We start from the raw sequence: 23,192 nt of genomic DNA on the forward strand, positions 1-23,192 counted from the left end.
AAGTGTCCTTTATTCCAGGAGTGGAACTTCTTAATATCTTTGGGTAAGCCAAGAAATTCACCAAAATTAGGTTTCTTCAAAATTACATTAAAAACAAGCAAGCCCTGCTGACATGTAATGTCATTTAGGAGGAGAAAAGAGAACGACCAGGACTCAAAGCAGATGTCAGCAGTAAGAGCCACAGCGTGAATGTCTGCCTTGAAATCGCACACGCGCGCACGCACACTGACACACGCGTGAGCGCACAAGAACAAACAACATTCCAGTCTCATTCAAGCTGAAATTAAGATTCCATACCTAAGGGTTAGTATGAAAGCATGCATTAATTCAGCCTTTTTTTTTTTTTTTTTTTTTTTTGAGGGGGAGGGAAAGACAACTATTTAAGCAGCTAGTCCAAGGAAACAGAATAATTAATATTCCGTTAGGGAGATCCCTCTTTTCATTCATCTACTGAACAAGTCATATATACCTGTGTTACGTAACAGGACTGAGGAATGCGCTCTAAAAAAATGCAAACTTTTTTTTGGAAGGTTTCAGCAAAATTGTATTTATATGGATGGAGACAGAAGTGTTTGTATTACCTCCTTTAGAGTAGATCATAACATGAGCACACAGAAAGCACGCTGTCACAGTTCAACAGAAGTAGAACACCACCAGAAATCTTCAGCTTAGCCTGAAAAATAGCAAGACCTATCCTCTAAGTACATATATAGCTTCTAAAACCACATTTCATTACCACAGGCAAGCCTAGTACCTGTGCAAATTATTATTATTTTTTTTCCTCAAAGGCACCATCTGTGATGACCAGAGGTGGTGATAACCAGTCAGGGTTATAAACTGATAAACTGATTTTATGTGGACATTGCCGTGATTTTTTTTTTTCGTTCTCCATGACTGTTTGCATACATGAGCATTTAGCCACGAAATAAAACCAAGTCCACATCGCAACTGGCATAAAAATCATTACATGCCTCTTATGCTCTGGATAGAAAACTGTTATGAAATGCACTATGATGTGAAAAGGTGGACAGCAAACTGTTTTGGATATAGGGTTAGAATTGCAAAGTTTACCTAGCAGTTTCTATGTCTCCCAGAAGGCAGGCAGACAGAAGACAAGGGAATGCAAACCTCATTCTGGTTTCAGTGCTCTCTGTTCTGAATCTGCGCTCACCTCAGCTTGCATCACATGCTCCCCCACTTTTGGGAAGAGCAGAATATAGTGCCACTTTGTATGCAAGGAAAAACCACCCCACCATTACCTGTCTTCAGTAACTGGCTTTCCACAGAGAAATCACATCTCTCTGGATTCCACTTCTCCCAGGCAAGCACCTCACACTTGTCATACAGCATCTAACTGGCATTGCCCATGGAGAGTGCTCACCTGTGCAGAGCACATACCCCGGAGCTTCTCAGTCACCCCAGATGTGTGATATGGCACATGAAGTTAGCTTAGTCTCTGCTGTCTTACTTCCCTTGCTAATGCCTCATCTCAGTGTCAACTGTGCTGAAAAAACGGAGGCAGAAGAGGAACGCAAGCCAAGTAAAACTCACACAGTCCGAATAACCACGGGTTGTGTAAGATCTGTTCCCTTCCATTCTGCCTACTCCCATCCCACTTGTGGCAACAAATAGTAAATCCTAAAAGATGCAATATAAGAATATGTTGGGTCTTAGCTACCTTTAGCCACCTAAATATGAGCAAAAGAACTGGGCTCCCAAATTTGAGCAACTGCTAAATTCCTTCGAGGAAAGAAACACCCAGCACGAACCAACTGCCCTGCAGATATCCAGTGTGCTTTTTGCACTTTTTTTTTGTTGTTGTTTTTAATTTTAAATGCAGACAGAAGCTGCCAGGCCTTCTTTTTGAAATGGAAGAGATCACCTCTATTAGCAGTCTCCTCAAACAAACGAGGAACAAAGTCCTCATTTGCTCAATGCCTTTTCCTACCAACAAAACGAATGGAGCTAAATATACCCCAGGCCTAGAAGTGACTCAGGGAAGAACAGGAGTACGACCAGCACTCTTGTCTAACTGAACCCAAACCAGCATGCTAAGCAACTGGAGAGGGAAGGAAAAGGAGGCAAAAGGATCACGACATCTCCTTAAGCCAGTCAGCTAAAGGAGACAGGCACAGAGAAGACGGAGAAAGTTGGAAGGTTAACACCTGTTTTAGAGCACAAAGCATGATATTTCCTGTGCAGTGAAACAGATCTACACCAAACCTGAACTACGGAAGAGAAATTTGTTATGGGTAGTTGAATATCATCCGCCAAGACAGTCCACCAGACCCTTTGTTTGCTCTGTGCAGGTGAAAGGCCTATTGAAATATTGTTTGCACTGCCTGCTTGCCTCCTGACAAGGGTGGAGCACTAGAATAAGCAGGTCCCAGCTTGTTGGCACCACAATCAGCTCAGAAATACTGATCTTGCTCTGGTTCTGTCTGGAAATTTTAGTCGTGTCTTCCTGAGTTTCAAGCACAGCGCTGTGAAGTCGTGCTGCTCTCGGGGACCAGCACTGAAATAGGATCTGAAATGTGGTTTCAAGGCGGGGAATGAGGCAGTGTCAGGCTACGCACATGATGCTGCTGGGTGAAAAGAATATGATCTCAGTATTTCCAAAGTGTGTATCATCAAAAATGGACCCAAGAAGGTAAAAATACCCACGACGAACTACTACAATTCACCAACATTAGCAATGACACACTTTCGCAATCAGCCTCTATTTAAAAAGCAGTCTAAATCACACTCATTAGTATCAAGATTGATAGCATGCAACCAGATCAACTTGTTTAGATTCCTTAACTAAGGGACCACATCACAACCTTTCCACGCGTGCCTTTTTCCCTGTCTCCCACCTCCTCACCCCATACCTCTGGGAAAACAAAATCAAACCATCGTGCAGCAGTTAAACACTCTCCCAGGGTCACAAGTATCTATCCGAAGCTTTCAGTAGGAATGAACACTGGCCTTATAGGCATTTCTAAGGCCCATTTATGCTACAGCTGGATCGCTTCTTTCCTAGTTCACTTGCTCCCAATAGAGGCTTCATTCTCAATTCAAATGAAGAATTTCTCCAGCAACCACACACACAGGACTTCCTCGAGCCCTGCCTCCTTAGGTTTAATAGCACCTTTTAAATGGGCTATGTTTTAATTACTATATAACAATATACATATCACTTTGGAAGACCTGTGCAAAGTAAACAAGCATTTGAATTGAATACATAAATAATGTAGCCAAGAAGGATGTTTTAGCAATTGAATAGAATTTGTAATGTTGATTCATTTCATCTTTGATACATTTTCCTGGTGAAAACCTTGTAACAACATGAACTAAAAGAACATAATCTCTTAAACATCAGGAATAAAACAAACTCCGTTGACCTCAATCTGTTCCCATCAACTTCCTTTATCTGAAAATTGGCACTCATGCTAAAAGGACAACATAAATAACAGCATTTAATGCTTGGTGTTTTCCGGATAAGCTACTACTACTTTTCAAAATCACTCTGGGAGAATTGTATTTGTTAAAGTAATCATCTTATGCAGATAACGCACCCTACCAAATACTTCTCTTCTTGCTCACTTTGGGCAGCCAGAATTCTTCATCAGTCATCTGTTTATTAACAAAATAACAGCGTAATCCATTTCTTTTTAAAATGCAAAGTCCAGGCAGGTGCTTGTGAAAAACCTTTGTTACTAGATCTCACACTTACCATATGGGGCAGGGGGTACAAGGCAAAAATCAGGATTGAAACACATCACAGATGTCTATCTTGCAGCATTTGCTGTTAGCAAAGCGTAACATTCAGCGTGATTAGTTCAGAAGCGCGAGTCATGCTTCATTTTGTGACACTGGCAGCAGTACAGTGAGGTGATCATTGTCAGAGAGCTTGTGATCCAGAGCTGTTAAAGGTGTGCACATGCTGCAGCCAGCCAACAAAGTCACATTCTTATTGCCTTTGTCCTTCCCCTCATTTTAATGCTCTTTCGTTCATGTGACTTGTAAAATTAACACAAGGTTCCCAGCCTCTGCACCACACCTTCCACAGCAAAGGCTCTATTCTTGTTAGCTTCCAGAAGCCTCATGTCAACCGTGACTTAAAAACTAATGTTAAGAGTAAAATTTAAAAGAAAAATAAAGCCTACATTACAAGTACAAGCATGACAGCTGAACCCAGCTCACACAAAGAAAAGGTCCTCTGGCTGTCTATTGCAGAATCTCTGTACCAAAGGCAACCAGAAATTATCAGACTATTACTTGACCACAGGAGATGATTATCCTAGGAACAGCCACAATTTCCCCCCACACCCATCGAAGAAGCCTTTTCTTTTGGGAATGCATGTCTGCCTTGGACCACAAGCCTCCTTCTTCCACATCTGTCTTCAAACTAAGCAAGCTGCAAAACCAAAAAGCAACACTTCATTTTAAAAAAATAATTTATTACCTTTGCAAGCTCAGGTTTGCTTTCACATGAGAGCTTGCCCAGCGCTGTGCTAGGTACTGCTACCAGTTTATTCCTCTGCTGATTTAGAAATAAGCTTTTATCACTCCACATGTTTTTAGGTCCCGGAGCTGTACTTGGAGCTTCCTTTGCCCAAAGCAAGCACAAAATGCACCAGCCTACAATTAGAATAGGAAGTCAGGAAACAGTCATTAAAAATTCACGTGAAGAGCACAACATCTTCAGGAAGAGAATGTAAAAAACAAAAAAATTGTCAAGTGTCATGGGTATGGTTTGTCATCGCAGCCCATCCCCAAATGAGTCATGGTAACTCAAAACAGAGATCATTAGATAGTCACAAAGCATACATAATGAAGTTTTATTGGGACAACAGGTGCACTTTAGCATTATTAGAGCAAAACCACCAAGTTACTGCATTCCGTGAACATAAGATCACTGAGGAAAGAAGTAATTTCATTCAAATTTACCAAGCATTTATGCATTAAAAAGAAAAAGCCTTGCAGAACCTCATCATCTCACATTTGCACCTATTTCTATGCAAGTTAGCAAACACTTCTGAATTCTTACGGCTTGGGAAAATCCACATTTGATAATCTTAGGTTGCTTTTCTCCTGAAGGCATGGAGCAAATTGAAGGCATGTCATTTTTCTGTCAAGACTGCTGCGTGAGCACGCGAATTCTTCATGTGAAAGAGAAGAATGACTATGCTGAGCCACACAGTTTGTAGCATTCTTACTACTCTAGACAAATTGCAATAAATTGCACAGGCTTCCAGTAGAGTTAATGCAATCGCTCCCTTTAAAACAACTATAAGAGTACATCTTTGTTTAGAAAAAATGCAAATCATCACAGCGCTTTACATGGATTGCTATAAGCTCTTCAGTTTCTAATGTCGGTATTTTGCCATTAATCTTTTCATGTGTTAATGCTTAACATTCCATTTAACTAAATCCAAGTATCACTAAGGTTATAAAAACCAGTTTAACCCACCTTTTGAATTTTCTTTTAAACTGCGCTTCAAGACACTGTCTTGGTCACTAGAAGGCCTAAACAGAACAACTCATCAAATCTTCCCCAATGCTAGATGAACTCTGTACAACCAAGTGCCAGCTGCTCAGAGCATCACAAAAGTGTGACTGAACCACACTTTAGTTGCCAAGTGGCCATTTGGTGACTTTCTGTCCCTTTGGAAAACATTATGCTATGAGCTCAGTATACCAGACCACAGGGAGCATTTCAAAATCAGCAGGCATAATAGGAAGCATGCAGAACTGTGGTGTGAGGAGGAAGACAATCACTGGGGACGACAGGTGAGCTCTGTAAGAGCCATAAGAGCACAAAAATCCAGCTATTGGCCTGTACATTGATAGTCTTGAATATGTCAGCCAGCAGAGCTGAAGCTGATGCAAAATGATTATCAGATTAAAATAGCTGGCTCTTACATCAGCATCATGGAAGTTGCAAAGACAGCCACAGCAAACACTTATCAAGACTGCAACATCCATGTCTTTTAAATACTGCTCGGGAACACATGAGAAGAGAAGGAATCACACTACAACAAATAAATAGTGGTGATAACCCACCTCTCATCCTCACTAATGAGAAGAATTAAGAAATGGTGAACTAGTCTGAAAAGCTGCTTTATTTAAATTATATCATTTGAGAAAGGGCACGATCCAAAATTCCTTCTTTTGAGCATATTCTTTGAAATCTGTTCAATCTGTTACCCACGTAAAAAGCCATTAACAGTTCAGGTTAAATGTCATGCTGATAGCAAATTTTAGACTCAGATGATACTATGATCATTTACTGTGTCAACTTCATGATGAAAGTATTAAAAAGAAGGATGAAGTCTAGCTTGAACTGGGTTGAGTTTAATTTTTGAAGCAAATTGAATTTAAAAGATGATCAGCTTAAGGACAGAAGGAAAAAAAAAAAAAAAGAGCTTGCTTCTCCTCCCAGATTTCTGGTAAACTTAGTGTTTCAACATAACATTCAACTGACAACATGCAATGCCACAGCACTTACAGGAATGTAGCTTTTCAGACTGAGACTGTCCTTGAAAAAGCATTTAAAGATGATGCAATTAAAATACTGGAAGCAATCTGAATTTCACTGTACTTTTCTACTCTGTAGGGCCTAGCAGACACCACTTTTAGCATGGGTTTTTTGAATACAAGAGGGCCAATACAGATCTATCAAGAAGTGCACTGAGATTTTGTTGAGATAAATCAGTTCCCTACCCTTTAATGTGTGGTTATTACAAATTACATATATAAGGAAAGGTTGGACTTGGTGCTTAGGGACATGGTTTAGCGGGCGACATTGGTTGTATGGTGTAGTGGAATGGTTGGACCAGATGATCTTGGAGGTCTTTTCCAACCTGAATGATTCTGTGATTCTAAGTTTATGTATGTGATACCTTTATGGATTACTTACTACATGTATAAGTTTATATGCATACACACAGGTATATAAACAAGGTTGTAAACACAAACAGCACAGCGGACTCCTTTGTCATCACTACCCCAAATACCACCCCAACCAGTATGTCTGAACTACAAACTCTGAATCTAACAGCTGGAGAGAAACCAGCCTGCAAAGTGACAATTGATAAGCACATACTACTTCACTGAGACGGGTAAATCTGTAAATAAAGTATATTAAAGCATTTATGTGATATGAAAGATATGAGTATTGCATTTAAGCTTCCTGTTTTCCGCTGGCAGAATGAACTAGTAATTTGTGTGTTTAGACAACTCATAGGCAGAAATGAGTGCATACACATGGTCAAAACCAGATGGACTTAGTTCCTCCCCCACCAGCTCAGCAGAAACATTTATCAAGTCTCAAAGCAAACAGAGAACTTAATTTGGAATTGCCTCCCTTCCCCCAGCCCTCCACCCTGTTAACCTACAAAGCACCAAGCATTTGGGCAGGGCAGCACCAAATCAGACTTCATCCACCGACTTGAAAAGTTCATGACAAATGTTTCAGCTTTCTGTGATTACAAGTGCACAGCTTTAACAAACCACCAGTATATACTTAGAATACCTATAATTTATTGGTTGCAGCATAGACAGAATCACATTTTAGTAAGCTATCAGGTTTGTCTGTGCTTTTGCACTGTTCTTAACCAAATTCTTTGTGGTCAGCTCCATGGAAAAAGCTGTAAGCTTTTAATTTCGGCTTACAGGGCATACCACAAGGAAAGCTCGTCTTTTCCACCCTCCAAGCTTCTCGCTAGATAGTCACTTCAATCCAATGCAGAGAGCATTAAAGCAAAGGAACTTTGTACTATAACACTGTGATACCTTTAGTCAACCTCCGTTATTTGAGTAAGGTGAAATTCTGCTTCTAGAACAAAGTCCAGATAAAAAGGTACTACAGCTAAACTAATTTCCTCAATCTCATGCTACTCAGGAGGCTTTGTGACATCTACACTGCATGTCTTATGTTTTTTTAGTTTACCAGTCCGATAAAGAGCCCATTTCTCTAAGAGATCTCGTTTTGGCTAGTAGAAAAATCCAGTTTGTTCCTGAGGTACATTTGCAGAGGCCTCCCAGACAATATTTCCTAAAGAAGGATACAATGGATGCGGAACGAACAGCCCAAAATCGTACCAAGAAGTCAGCAGGGCAAGCAACTGCTGTTGCCAGCTCCTCTGAGCCAGAAGAGTGCTCGGCTCCTGTGACATTGGGCACGCTACAGGCGTCGAGCTGCTCAGCTGAGCGCTCAGCTCACGGCAGCACAGGACGAAGGATGTGGGGACTCCTCATGGGTGAAGCACACTACGAGAGCAGACTTCTTGAAGATGAAGGCCCAGGCTGGCCAATCTTGCTGGAGCTGTTGAACAGAGCTCAACCCTGCACGCAGAGCAGGCTCCCAGGAGGCTGCTAGAGATCACCCCTCCTCAGCACAAAACACGCTTTTACCTCAGGCGCTGCAGTGCAGTACTTCATGGTTTAATCTCATCTGGGTCTTCAGCAGGCAGGCTAAGATACAAGCGCACATCCTTCTACAAGTTGAGTCACAAAGCAAGATAGCTGGAGGCTGTGACACCGCAGGCAAGCCCGGGTAATCGCTTTGCAGCTGTTTATCAAAGCCTCAAGTCTTTCTGTCCAGGAGGGGATTACAGACACTGTCACCTTACTACCCAGACTGTAAAACACCTCCAAAGAAGCCTTGGCAGCACCACAGGAGAAGTTGCCAATGCCTACAACTTAAAAATAAATGAGTCTTAAACTTGAAACCTTCATCCAAGAAAGCTGCTCAATACATTCACCCTTTGGCTTTGCAGACCAGGAACTCCAGCTCCCCTCCCCGTCACCCTACAGCTGCACAGTGTCACACAGAGGGAGGGCTCCAGTGCAATAATGCCCTGCACCTCAGATGCATGCAGGCATGTGTAGATAAGCAAGGAAGCACCAGGAGACCTGGGGACTCCTCTCAAGCATTTTACTGGTTCCTCTTCCACCACCCCACCCCCCCAAAAAAGAAAAAAAACAAAACTGTGTTCAAAAAAAGAATGTGTTTATTCAAATGTTTAGAATAGTAGTCATTCCAGTTGAAATCTGCCTAATACAACGTGTGGATTTGGAACTAAAATGCATATTTTCCACTGGAACTTTCTTACCGTGATTCAGAACTGTCCATTTGTGATTTCAAGACATAAATAATCCTCTACCTGCTTCTTAAAAAAAAAGTGTTGTTTTAGATCACATTCTTAAGCCACATTTCTTTCAACAAATATGACAATTTTTAATCTGGAAAATTTGCCATGAAGTCAAACACGGTTTAATTTCCAAGTGAGAAACCACAAAAAAAAAATCAGGATTTAGATATATTTCAATCCAAGTTTGGATTATTTCTGCTTCTCGCAATCAATAGTGGCTATTTGTACTGGCAACAAGACTCATTTATTGAATATCCACAAATAAAGTTTTACAATTAAACTCAGACCACTTCAATTTTGTGAATCGCTGATAGGTTAGGAATTGCAGCCAGTCTCATAGGGCTAAGGGGAATAGGAAAAGTACTCCATCACAAGATATCCGTATCAAGAAATGACCATAAAAAAATCTATTCAGCCCTGGTTCAGCTTGAAATTCCACATGTGGAGCCTAGAAAACAAAAGTCCTTCTCTTAAATTCCTAGAATCTCTCTAATTTCAGTATCAGCTACATTATTCTCATCAATTCTGTCTCCCTATTATATTCCAAAAAATAAAAACTAGAGACAGCTGGGTCCAGTCAGGATTAAATTAAATGACAGCAGCGTAATTTAAACTACTCAATGGTTTCAAAAAAAAAAATTAAGTCTCATAAAACAAGCCTAATTTCTTCCTCCAAGAGACTATACATTTATTTAATACTGACAATAAGGAGCCTTAGAATAATAGGCTTCTGCTAGACATCTGACTCGGGCACTGATCAGCTCCAGCAGATCTAGCTTGAGCTACTTGCTACCACTTCCATCACCGAGTCCCACTGCTGCAGCACCACAGCATTTCTTGGTCACGTCACCCTAATCTAGCTGGCTGCTGGGGCAGGTGAGGAACACTCGCATGACCAAGCTGCAAGAGCACTAAGTACATGAATGAACCATTCCTAAAGTGAGTGTTTATACCCTCAAGCCTCAATTCAACAACACAGTGGCTTTTATAACACTTTCGCCTTGAAGAGCTCCCATGCCCTCTGTCAGGTTTGCCTTCTATCGCTTAGTCCCTTACTTACGTGGTACCTTTAACAAAAAATGTTTCTGACATTCAATGCTGTAAAAGCACTTTTTAAAAAAAATTATTATGAGAGTGAAACATACCTGGATCTGCTCCCTGACCTGGCTTTCAACACAGACTCACAAACAGCTGAAAGGGCGGCTGCCTGCCTGCAGCACAAGGATGGGAAGAAGAAGCCAGGAACTTTGAGCTCGTATTGCTCAGGAAACACCTGTATTCTCAAAGCACAGCCTACGAGACAACCGGACAGAAAGAAGCTTTCCTAAAATAGATGTGTGTAGTCCACAAAAGGTAGATTAAAAAAAAAAAGGGGGGGGGGGGGAATTAAAATGATTAGGAAGGGAAAGGAGGAAAGCACCCAGCCAGCAGCACTGTCAGTTATTGTGAAGAGTCCACATACAACATGAAGCAGTAACTGCTTCTCCTTAAAGACTCTTAAAAGCAGAAAAACTATTGAGATCCAAGGAGATGTTGCTGCTAAAAAGTGACAATTGGGACACCTTGCAAGGAGTTCTAGAGACTGAGCAGGGAAGGAGAACGGATTAAGTGTTCATAATGACCCTTTCTGACCTGAAATAAATCTGCAGTTCAGCAGCTATTCCTTTACAAGCCATCCATATGACTAACTCCCCAGTATAATTTAAAGAGCCATAAGCCAAAGGATATTGAGGAAGGGCACTCAGTTAACTTCCATTTAACATCATCATAACAGCCTTAACAAGAGATGTTAGACGTAGGAACAAATGAGAACAAGACAGCTGGAACCTCTGCTAGCCACTTATCCAAAGTGAATTTTCTTTGTTTAGCAGATGAGATAGCCCTGTTGGAAATAGCAAATAAAGATGGAAACAGGTAGGACGAATCTTATTAGTGATTTTCTGCAAGTCTTTCTTTACAACGTAATTCCCTTTTTAAGAAATAATTGCTTGTAAAAACAAAAAGCAAGAGCAACGTGGTCCTGTTAGTATATATAAGCATGCATTCATTTAGTCAAGCCATAGGGAAACAGTCTTCCCACCTACTTACTCAGATACAAAAAGTCCAAAAATAATGGGTCCCATAAATCCTAGCTACCTTAAACATCAATGCTGGTTTTTTCCTACCACCAGGAACCAGTCGCATAAGGGCTTTTTAGATACAAACGTCGCTTTGAATAACATCATAAATTCATTTAGATCTGCGACCAAGCTGCATGCTTGCCTCCCAGCAGTAACTATGGTGCCTGTTTCCACATTTATAACCTATCCTTTAGCTATAAAACCACTCCAAGCTTATTAGCACTGCAGGTTATGTCCGCGTATAGGACAGAAATAGAAGTATACTCCAGAGCACACGTTTCCTTACCAACCCTGCACCCAACAGCTGCCTGCCTGCCTGGTTCATCTCTCCAAGAGCTTGCACTAACATCCCCACTTCTGTACGGGTTACCTGACTCTTACAGAACACACTTCTCAAGCAAAACGGGTTGACACTCTTGGAAGCAGACACAGCGATCTCGTCTTGTCATTTCGGAGCTGTGCTGAATTTGCATTTCGCCTGCGGGGACGTTTCTTAGCACAACAAACTCCTGCTGGATGGCACAGGGTCAGTCAACCATCTAGCAGTTTATTTCAATCAGCGTTTTCACTTGCACAAAACCCCCAGAAACAAGAGAACTTCATTCTCCACCTCTCTCGTATGAGCTCCCCAGCGCAGACTACTGCCCTACTTTACAGGCTGGTACAGAAAGTTTGCAGTTTTCTTACTTCTAAGGCTCATAAAGAGAACTGCAGTCACCATTTAAACTGCTCAAAATTCCCCACTTAGCATTTAATTAAAGCCTACTGCTACGCTGCTTAAAGCTGAAGCATGCAAGAAGGGAAGAAGTTTGCTTTAAAAAAGAAAATTTATGTGCATCCAACAAAAAGCTTGTGAGAGAGATACAACAGGTGACAGAATGGGATGGGAAACATGGCACTGCTGGAGCTGCCACAAGTCAGCCAGGCACCCCAGTCCTGACAGCATCAGCCCCGTGGTGGTGAGGTCAGCACGCACCTGATAAAGTGGAATGGATGCTCTTCAGCTAAATATTGCCCCATCTTCTTCACAAGCTAGCTGTTTGACTGCTTCGCGGCTCAAAACAGTTTTTCTGAACACCCTGCTGAAGATCTGGGTTATTACTTACAAGCTTGGTTTGCCTTAAATTCAGAACAAACTTAAGATGTCAGTGAGCAGAAAGATGCCCCAGAAATCCAGAAAACGAAAGAAGCAGTTTATTTTGAGGTCTGTCCTTCCAGATACCACGTGCACTTCAGCCTGCCCATTTTCACACCCACAAACAGCTACCAAAAGTCACAGCGAAGTAACAGAGGCTCTTCAGAATATTTTCTCTTACTAGAAAGCTACAAGCCCTCAGCTTACTGAAACAACTGGGACAATTCCACACTCCTACCAGTACACAAGTGGGGTGAAACTGGCAGTAGGAACAGGGAAAAGTCCTTTTGACATAACCTTTTGATTATCAGTATTTTACATCGATGATAAAAACATCATTTTTCCTCACAACAATTTTCAGACTGATCATGCTGGAAATACCATCAGATGATCTGCTTCTCTCTTGCTAACATAAGATGAAATTCTTCTATTAGTCAGTATCTAACATCTTAAAACGTAGGGGGAGAAATCAAGATCCCCTTTCCTAGCCACAACCATATTCTTGAAGAAAAGACAAAAGCTCCACCAAACCAAACCAGCTAAGCTGCTTTTTAAAATATACTTTATGATCAAACGATAGCCCAAAAATATGGTGGGTGCTTAATGTGAAAATACATCAAAATCTGAGCACAAACTGTAAAACGAGAACATCTGCTGGCAAATTTCAATAGCAGCAAACAAAACACGCTTGTTCTTGTTTCACAGCATTGAATTTTTCTATTCGCACTCCCATCCAAGAAATGCAGCAATCAGCTTCAGCCTATTTTTGCTAATACACAGACAACTGCTCAAACTTCTCTCCCCCCCCTCCACATTTTGCAATCATCTTTACTTTTTAAAGCCACAAATGAAGCATTGGAAAGGCTTTACCACAGGACGAATTTATAATGCGAAGCTCACATCAACATTTTGCAGAGGAAGAAAGCAGTTTTAAGCAATAACAACAACAGAGGGGTTGGCTCAGAGGATTCAAGAAGAAAAAGAAGAGTGAATAACCTCAACTTCTTTCTAATTCTGAATTTAAGAAAATTAAAAAACATTTGTTGTGCAGAGTATTTCCTTATATACTGAACTCCTGAAATATAGGACTGCTTCTGGGCTTACAAAACTCTGTAGTCCAAACAATTTTTCCCCCATTTTTTTTTTTTTTGTTTTTAATCTGTTTGCAACAAGTGGCTTGTACTATGGCAAGTGTTTTGCTGTGAAATGCCATCATATAAGAGGGGGGTGAAGGGAAACAGAGGTGTACAGGCAGAAAATAGCTTAAACCATCCAGCTACTCCAGCCTGAAGCCAGGACACGGCAGAAGCACCTCACTAAAGCCAATACCAAACAACTGAGCTGTCCTTTAAAGGGAATTGGTGATCTCTGCTGAGTGAGCAGGTCCCCCAACAAAACCAACACCTTGAAATAAGCAGAGGCCAAGAGCAGCACTCCAAGCACGGCCCAAATGGCACAAGGCAGCCATGGGACACGTCAGCAGCCCCTGCAGCTGGGTGTTGGGGCCCTGGTGGATGGCAGGTGCCACCGGCATGCTCGGTAGCAGCAGGGCTGGGAATGCTCCTCCTCGGAGAAAGGGGATGTTGATAACGTCAGAAAACAGCAATAAAGAGAGGGCTGCAGGCTGAACAGCTGGGGAAAAAGAAAATAAACCAAGCCCAGTCCATGCAATAGCAGGAAGAGGGAGGGGAGAGGCATCTGGGGCATGGCAAACAAGTTGTGTTGCTGCTCTGTTGAACCAGCTCTTCCCTTCCCCAGAGCCACCCAAGCTCATACACACAAATATATAAGCACCCCAAGATCACGAGGTGAGAGAGGGCAAGTGGATACTGCCCACTGCACAGTACCCTTCCAGCGTGCTGCCTCTCTCCTTGCAGTACGCCCTGTTTTTAAGAAGAATATCACTCGCTACTTATTCGCTTAATTCAAGGAGATAACAGACTCATCATTCATCACGTCTCAAAGCAAAGCACTCATGGAAAGTTCATTATTCAGGGAGAATTCCTACTCAGTAAGTAGCCTGCATATAAAACCTACATACTGAGGATTTGCATCTCCGCTGAATGGTGAGCTTTGTTGCAACACAATGATTGTACACAGCACTGGGGATTTCAGTTCTGCTTATAAAAACGGGACTTTCGGGGTTTGGTCTCTTTATATAAATGCGAGCCCTCAATTTCGAGTCATGTATCACAGTTTCGGGAATGACTAACAAGGTAGGAAATAGATTGAAATGACAGAAAACAGCCGTGACCAATTCTGGATGGGTACATGGGAGAAAGGAAAGACTTCATAGAACTGTTCCCTTTTCTCAGAAAACGGAGAAAATAGTCACTTGCAAAGTCAAAGCGGGTAATATTTGGACATTATGCAATTTTGTTCAGACTTAACACCAACCAAAAAGGTGTGATGCAGTCAGCATGCGTATTTTGTCCATCAATATTAATGCAAGAATTTGTCTGCAGCCTGGGATATTTTTAAGGCTCAACACACATTGTTTATTGTCTAATATATAACATACAAGACCCCACATACTGAAAAGTTTAAACTGGAAAAATGGGAAGCCAGGACTACTAAGCGCCAAAAGTCCCCCAAGTCTACATTTTTGTAATATATTTGTATATTTATACCAAATGTATAAAAAACACTGAAGAAAATAGTACATATGACCAATTACTAGTACTACAATGAAAATAATGCTTTTCACATTTTTTCTAGCAGCCACAACAGGATTTATGCTTGGGTAAGTTAACCTTTGAAATAACACTGCAGCCTACGATAATTTAATTACAGGTCACAATCCCCGAGTCATAAAACAATGCTTTTCTAATTGGGTGTTTGATACTGCTGCGTTCATACGAGTCCAGGTTCACTTAGACTCTGCACATGGTTATGCAGAGTTATTTATGAAATTTCACATGCGCTAAATAGGATCCTCCATTCCAGTCTCTATTTATATTATATATATATATATATATATATATATAAATATATAAATTGCACCACATGTATGAAAATCACAAAATATGATAACATCTCGAGTCAACGCATTTGTCAGTATACTAAAGAGACATTAGGTACTTGTTTGGATAAACTATCCAGGGTTTCTTAACAAGGGAGTAAAGGAATCTCAGCCTGAATAGATCAAGAGTGTAAGCAGCCGAGATAAATTAACTCAATCTTTTTCATGCTTCATAGCTGGAGTCTGAATCTGGCCTTTCCAGAAATATTTCAAAGTCATCTCATCATAACACAGGTAATGGTCCAGGACATAGTTATCTTGATACATAGAAATAAATGGAAATAGCAAGTCAAATGAACAGCAGATGGTCACTCTGAACACTTCATTAGCTTCCAACCTTTTATTTCTAAGGCAGAAGGAAAAAAGAGCATTTGCCATAGCCTGCATTGGAAAACATCCTAAAAATTACTTTTTCCTGAAGTAACATACAATGCTAACCCAGCAACACTGTATGGACAGTTAACAGCTGTTGACTTCATCATTCTTGCATAAATAAAGTTACTTACTCTTCTCCTTACATTTTACTTTGCAAAGCATCTCTGAATTCAGCCACAAATACTTTCACCTTTCTTCTGTCGACCTCCTTCTCCCACCGTATGACTTTTCACATTCATTTTTGTAACCTGCTAAGCAGCCATGCCTTTTCATTCCTGCCTTAAGCGAGGAGGTTTAACCTTTGAATCAAGACTTGTTTCCCTGATCGCTACCGGTGTTCCCCTGATGTCAGCTCTACAGACGCGAGTGCTCAGGACTGTCGCCCACCCACAGTATCTGTGCACTGACAGGGCACTCGGCTGGTCAGGCTGCCTGAATAAATAGGCTGCTGAGCCAGCCACAGACCTTCAGACCCCTTTCTACAGCTGTAGAAATGCATTTTTGTGGGGAGGACCAGGACAGGAGACTTTTAAATTTGTGACAACTGAGGAGAACCAGAGAACGATGTGAACAGTAGGAGGAAACGGGACAGAGAACAATGCTCAAGCACCCAAACAGAAGGAAGCCAACCTCCAGTGTGGGCTCTGTCACGTCCCTCCCAGAAGAGAGGCTCCATGGTAAGCTTTCACAGCTTCTGTAGCTGCTGCTGGGATGCAAACAACACTGCTGTTACAGGCTGGGAAACCGGGAGAATGTGCGGGGAACAACAAAGTCTGTTCTTATTAGGAAGGAAATCCAGTGGGTATCACGCTAGTGACACATACATGTATGATACCCACAGAAAAAGTACAGAGAATTGCTCAGTGAGGAGCCTGCTAAGGAGAAGGGTGGGTGGAAATGGTTGGGAATTCAAGAAGAGAAACTCTGAACAGAAAATGGACCTATGCTTAGAGGAGAGGCACGAAACAAAATTAGTTTCTCAGAGAAAGTTACGGGAAAAAAATAATTTACATATGGTCTTGCAAGTAGAAGCACATGGAATCACATGAGGAACAAAAGCATGGACAGAAAAGCAGTGGGAGAGAGATGGTCCCCCAGCTAATATCTGTCCCATCTGTCTTCTGTTTTCTGTACTGCCCAGAAACAATTTTCCCTTCAATGTTCTGGCCCCTGAACAGCTTCTCCCTGGGGACTCTTACCTTTCCGCTTCCCAGAACATAAAATTGCTCCCATTCAAACCCATCAAGCCCATGAGAGAAAACGCTACAGCTTCTACTGTGTAGGTTTGCTTCTTCCTCCCAGCTGAAGAGTTGCTGCTTCTTGGGCATACCCAGAATGACCTCATTTCACTCTGCATCACGTATTTAATTGTCAACTTCATACTTCTCTCTCAAGCTCTAACTCTGTTCTTCATCCATTCTGAGCCTGTTTCTTCCTGTACGGCATCCTGCAAATGAGTTCTCTGCTTGCTCCTTTGTACGGTCTGCACTTCCAAAGTCACTTTGCTCCTATTTCCTCCCTCGTGGGAACTTTTTACATGCCCAGACTTTTTTCTCCTTTTCAGCACCACTACTAAGAGCCCGAAGCTGCAGGTTTGCTATCCAGCAGTCTGGTCAAGAACACAAACACAGGGGAAAAAAAACATTAGATATAGGATATTTGCAAATAAACTTGTATTCTCTAACTGATCTTAAAGTTTCCTTCTTATTGACCTTCTTTATTCAGATCCATGGTGGCCTTCAGAGTCTCCCCAGTGAAAGAAGCCCAGTGCCAACAGCCGTCACTAAAAGGCATTTGTGTGTTAACCAGCAAGAAGTCCAGCCACACTGACATTTTACACAACTTTCCTAAGCATAGCCATGTTCTGATCTGTTGTAAAAGGGCTTCCAAAATAATGCATGAAACAACCAAGCCTCCTCTCAGAAGTCTCTCCTCTTCAAAAAGGAAACTCTCCATCTCAGAACTGGTACCGGGTGCTCATCCTTCCATCCTTGCAGCACACGACTCGTCACTGAGCTTCTCTCACTGGCTCTCAGCTCTCCCTTTACAACAACGATCCTGTTCTCTTATCTGTGTTGCACTGAAGAATGGTATTAGCTTCCATAAATAACTAACGGCGCTCACAAACAAAATTTATTTAACATATGTCAAAACAAAGCACTGTTCATTGCGTCCCTGTTTTACTACACACTGCTGAAACGCATTTTATCCGCTGTGGATTTACCGAGGCTGTTTGGTGAACTTGCCAAGGGCCTCAAAACCCCTCCTCTCTCTCAAGAAGCGAACACATCATGCATTTCTGAGGCATTACTGCAGTCACACGTGTACACCACGTTTTTGGGGCTGCACATGTCCCTAACTTTTAGTACGTAATCCTACTATGAATATTTTCCACACACTGTGTATACACAGCGACACGTCAAAGTATATGGTGTGCGCACAAGGTAATTAAAGGCTACTGCCAGAAGACAACACGTCAAGCTCTGGCTACAGTTACTTGATCGGAGCTTTAATGTAATGAGAAGGTGTTGCAGCGTGAGTGACAGAAGGACGATACCCAGCCACGTCTCAAAACCAAGCTTGATCAGTTTACAGAGGGGATTACAGGAGCTGGTGCCCGCAGTGGTCCACCAAAACGAGAAGACCTTTCCAGTCCTGCAAATATGCTTTCAACTTTTTCCAGCAAGCACTCTCATTTTAGGCTGTTGAAAGGTACCTTCAGCATAAAGAAGTATATTATCATCTTTGCAAATGAAAAAAGCTTAAGAGAATTGATTAAAAAAAAAAAACCTGTTACCCGCCTGATATAAAATATATATTTGGGTGGTGGATAAATCCTCAGCTAGGAGACTCCAAATAATGCCTTGAATTTAAGTGTCTAGGGCTTTTATTCCTGAAATGTTGTTGGGAAATAACATGATGTAAAAGAAAGATCAAGTTGTATCCCTCTGCAACATTTACTGCTGTTCCCAAGTCACCATTAATGGTCAGTATATTTAAGATCAAGATGATTACTCAGTAGTTAATTGAACATTTACATTTGATCTAAGCACAGAGGCCAGCGAACAGATTTTGTTATGCTTGTTAGTCCAACTAGAGAAGGCTATAACGCATAGAAGATTACAGAGATTAAAAAAGGCTATTGAAAAACATTTACTATCCCTATCGTGAAGTGTTTCCATAGCAGCCGAAACAATTACTAAAACAGATACACCAAAAGGAAAGCAAAGAAATAATACAAAAGCAATCCACCTGAAAACAATTGGGACATTTGAAGAGTTGTATTTAACTTGTTCATTAACTTGGTCATTAAACATCACCCACTTTCTAATACATCACACAGACCTTTGCAACGACATCCATGGCAGCACAGAAATTTATGACAGCAAGGACACTGTTAGAAAGGAGCATTTATTACAGCGCTTTGACTTCTGTGGCTTTACATCACAGAAAATGTAAAGTTTCCTACATCTGCTTTGCAGGATGGGGATTTCTACAGTAGAGTAAGTTTACCATTTGTTCCCTCTTTTACCCCACTTAATTATACAAAACCAAGAACACACTACATGTGTTCAGTTCCCTTCTACCCCAAATCTTATCATGGAGCACTGTTCTCAGTGGCATTAAATAAAAGAGCATCAATTCCTGCTACTCTGGACCATCTCACTGAAGACTCATCTTTCATAGCCTCCCTTTATGCTTTCACAAGACGCGCTGAATTAAAAATCAGAAGCTCAATTTTTGGAAATGCCAACATCCACGTTTTAAAGACATCACAAATTTGGGATTTTTTTGGCCTCACCTTAGAGTCATCTGTGAACTTTTCCATTTAGTTATTAACTAGCAGGCGGCATCATCATCACTGCGTAAATGCCAATGCTCCAATGCTCCTTCCCCATATTTTTTTATGTAAGAACACAGCACTGCCTGCAACCTGTTCTTCTTTCATTAGAGTCCTCAGTCCTCGAGCAAAACAGGGAAAGGACTGTGTTAACAGCAGGCAGCAAGTGGCCTTCCATCTACCCACAGCCGAGTTACAAGATCTAACCAAACAGCAGCCCCCTATAGACATGAACACGCAACAAGAAACACCAAGTATGTTCTTGGTGGTGAAAAGCACCCAGTGCTTTATTCTGTTTAGGGAGAACGCTTTCAAAGCACACCAGTTTTGCCTTAAGAGCGACTTAAGAGCCACTGCTCTGAAGCAATCCTTGAAATTTTGTGTGAGAAGCTGAGTGCAGGAACTACCGTGCAGGGTTAGCCGCAGAACAGCTTTATGTTTACATTTGTATGGGAAGAGCCGGGGAGCGAACAAGCTCGGGAAAGGCGGAGAACACCCACAAGTGAAAGCGCACAGCATCTCAGGAGGGCAGGCTACCAGGTGGAGCGGTTTGAGGGCAGCGGAGGCCCCATGCACGGGCAGTGGAAAAGAGCAAAGTGCAGATATCCCACGAGGAAGTGGGAGTGGAAATGCAGGGGAACGAGAAAGGCGACTCCGCTCACACTGCCTCTCTGCAGCCCGCAGGAGAAGGAGCTAAGGCAGGGCTCGCAGGTGGCAGCAGATCTCTGCTTCTGTTTATACCAGGAGCAGCCACGAGCTCGCCAGCTGTACAGTTCCTAGTGCAGGTGGCAGAGAAGTGAATGTTAACCCCAAAGACAGTGCCTGCCTACACGGGCACGGTTTGTTTTCCCAGCAATGCCACCAGCCCCCACGCCGGAGCAGAACCTGATACACCTAGCCAGGACAAAAGTCCCAGGGTTTTAGTTTTACTTGAATACAAAACAGAAACAACTGAGCTTCTTCCTGCACGTACAGCTATGTTTTCAAGCAGTCACGTCTCGTGTCATTCCTCCATGCAAACACACAGACCCTGCAGTCTTTTAAACACCTAAGAAACCTTTAAATTAATTCCTACAAAGTTCCAGATAGCAACCTAAGAAGTCTTAGTTACAAAAGTATCACGTCCTAGTATCAGCGCCTTCCTTTTACGGCTGGAAAGGCAAGCAGGGTGTAGTGTTAACAGGTAGCAGAAAGAGCACATTTCACAGATGCCAGGATCTCCTGAAATAAGCGCTTGCGAGCGTGAGCAGCAGCACAGCGAAGTCCTCAGCAATTATCCACATACTTGACTTCTCGGGTAAGCTGTCTCCATGATGATGGAGAGACCACACTCACCCCCTTTCCAAAAAAAATGAGCCGAAACGGAGAAAAACAACCATGCACTTTTTTTTCCCCCGTGTTCGATTTCACAGAAAAGACACTATCCAGCTCGTTCAGCTTAACCAGTGCCGTACCACAGCTTCTGCGTATGCAAGCACGCTCTGCTTCAGGCCCTAATCCCATAACAACTGGTGCTTCAGAGCTCGGGGAAACATTACTGATCAACTTCTATAAATGGTGCAACGCCTCTTTCTGTTTTCCTGACTGTCAGTGTGGGTGTTACTTTCTATGAAAGAAAGGGAAGAAGCAGGAGGCACAGATATATAATTCAACAGAGCTGTTTTCAATCCTCAAGGCACTGCTAGCTGTTTCGCACCCCAGAGTCCTCCACCAGCCTAGGGATTTAGGATTTTTGGACAAACAAAACAACTTCTTACCCAGTCTGTGGATAAAGAACCACAACTACCAAGCGTGCACCTCGGTCCGACCCCACTGACAGCCGGGGCTTAGTGTGGACATCACAACTCAAGCCAAGTGTGCTCCGTGTCTCCTGTGCTGGACCAAGCAGGTGCCTGCACACGTGTTCAGTACTCAAGGACCACCATTACCTCATTTTCTCAGGTTTCAAACCCACGGGCTGCGTAGCAATAGCCGAACCCAGACAAATCAGGGCGAGTATAACCTTACACGAAGTATTTACCGAGCTTATCTACATAGACTTCTATAAGTATATCCTCGGCAGGCCGATAACATTCAAGCCCTTTCTAAAACAGGCTTGTGCTGAGATGTTAGAAGGACTACAGCACGTCGCGGAGGAGAGATGAGAAGAGGGGGGAGAAAACACGGGCATCTCCAGCACCTGGGAGCGAGAGATGTGGTCTGCAAGGGAAGGAGGGCTGAGCCGGAGGCGAGTATCTCTAGGTGGCTCTATTCGCATGCTCCCCCGTTCACTTGTAAGAGTGTTACTCCATCTCTCCGCTTTCTTTCTTTTTTTTTTTTTTTTTCTTTTTTTTTTTTTTTGCTGAATTTCCGCGGTTCAGCCGGACGAGGCGAACACCCCCAGCTCATGCATTGCTCGGCCGGCACCCCGCACCACTCCGGAGGGCGATTTACCCCCAGGTCCTCAGTTACTCGCAACTTCTCCCCCCGCAGCCCAGCCTTTACGGGCTGACACACCGAGCCGGGGGGGGGACGGGGGACGGGGGACACCCCCTGCACGCAGGGGGCTGGCGGGGGTCGCGCTACTCACCGGCAGCTCCACGCTGACCTCGGTGCCGTCCAGCAGCAGGACGCGGCACTGCAGCACCGGCTTGCAGCCGCCGGCGGCGGGGATGTGCACGGGGGCTCCGGCGCCGTGCGAGCCCCCCGCGGGGTGCGGCGATGAGGGAAAGCCTCCGGAGCCCGGAGCGGAGACAGCAGCAGCAGCAGCGGCTCCTCGCAGCCCCCCGTCCCGCTCGTCCCCCTCGAGCCCCCCGCGGCCGGCCCCTCGCCCGTAGCGCTGCATGGAGCGGCGGCCAAAGGTCCTGCGCAGGAACCGCAGCATCCTGGGGGCGCCCTGCCCGGCCGCTCACACCCCCGAGCCCGCAGCCCGGCGCCCGGCCCCGCGGCGGCGGCGCCTCCCTCGCACGGCGTCGCAGCAGCGCCGCCCGCCGGGGGCACGGAGCCGGGAGCCCGCTCCGCCCTCTGCAGGGCACGGCTGGGCTCGGTGCTGCTCCTCCTCCTCCTCCTCCTCCTCCTCTCCTTCCTCCTCCTCCTCCTGCTGCTGCGGGCAGGGGGAGCCGCTGAGGCAGGCGGCGAGCGGCCACCTGTGGCGGGCAAGGGGAAGGGAAGGAGGAGAAGGAGGAGGGAGGAGGGGGACAGCGCCCGCCGCTGTCCCGCCTCAGCCCCAAGCCCGGCTCCGCCGTCAGGGCAGCGGAGCGGAGCCCTGCCCTGCCCTGCCCAGCCGAGCCGAGCCGCCGCTCGCCCGGCAACTGCCCCGCCACAGCCCCGGGGGTGGCGCCTGCGCGATGGCTGCCCCTCGCCGCCGCCCCTGAGGGGAGGGAAGGGAAGGGAAGGGGACAGGGCGGCCCCGGCTCACCTGCGGCCCCCGCGGGGCGCTGAGGGGAGCGAGGCTTGGTGGTGTGAGCTGACAGCTCCTCCTGCACCTGCTGCTGCTGCTGCTGCCGCCCTTTCCGCAGGGAAAAGCAGGGAAAGTTCCTGGTCCCTGGCTGCCGATGTGCACAGTCCATAACAGATACTT

At 43.9% G+C, this 23,192-nt stretch overlaps 1 protein-coding gene across 6 annotated transcripts in view; it reads right to left on the bottom strand.

Annotated features, from left to right (window-relative positions):
• The window catches only part of EPB41L4B (erythrocyte membrane protein band 4.1 like 4B), a 169,365-nt gene extending 146,477 nt beyond the window's left edge, over positions 1-22,888 (bottom strand). For all 6 annotated transcript variants that reach the window (XR_014316967.1, XM_082754028.1, XM_082754027.1 and 3 more), the window contains exon 1: positions 22,203-22,888. Coding sequence is in view for 5 of the 6 variants with exons in the window: in XM_082754028.1 (XP_082610154.1) it covers positions 22,203-22,496 (294 nt within the window). In the remaining variant the exon portion in view is untranslated. The remainder of the gene's footprint in view (positions 1-22,202) is intronic.
• Between the last annotated feature and the right edge of the window lie 304 nt (positions 22,889-23,192).

Source organism: Aythya marila (assembly GCF_965140915.1).
Source record: "Aythya marila genome assembly, chromosome: 2".
Lineage (NCBI taxonomy): Eukaryota > Metazoa > Chordata > Aves > Anseriformes > Anatidae > Aythya > Aythya marila.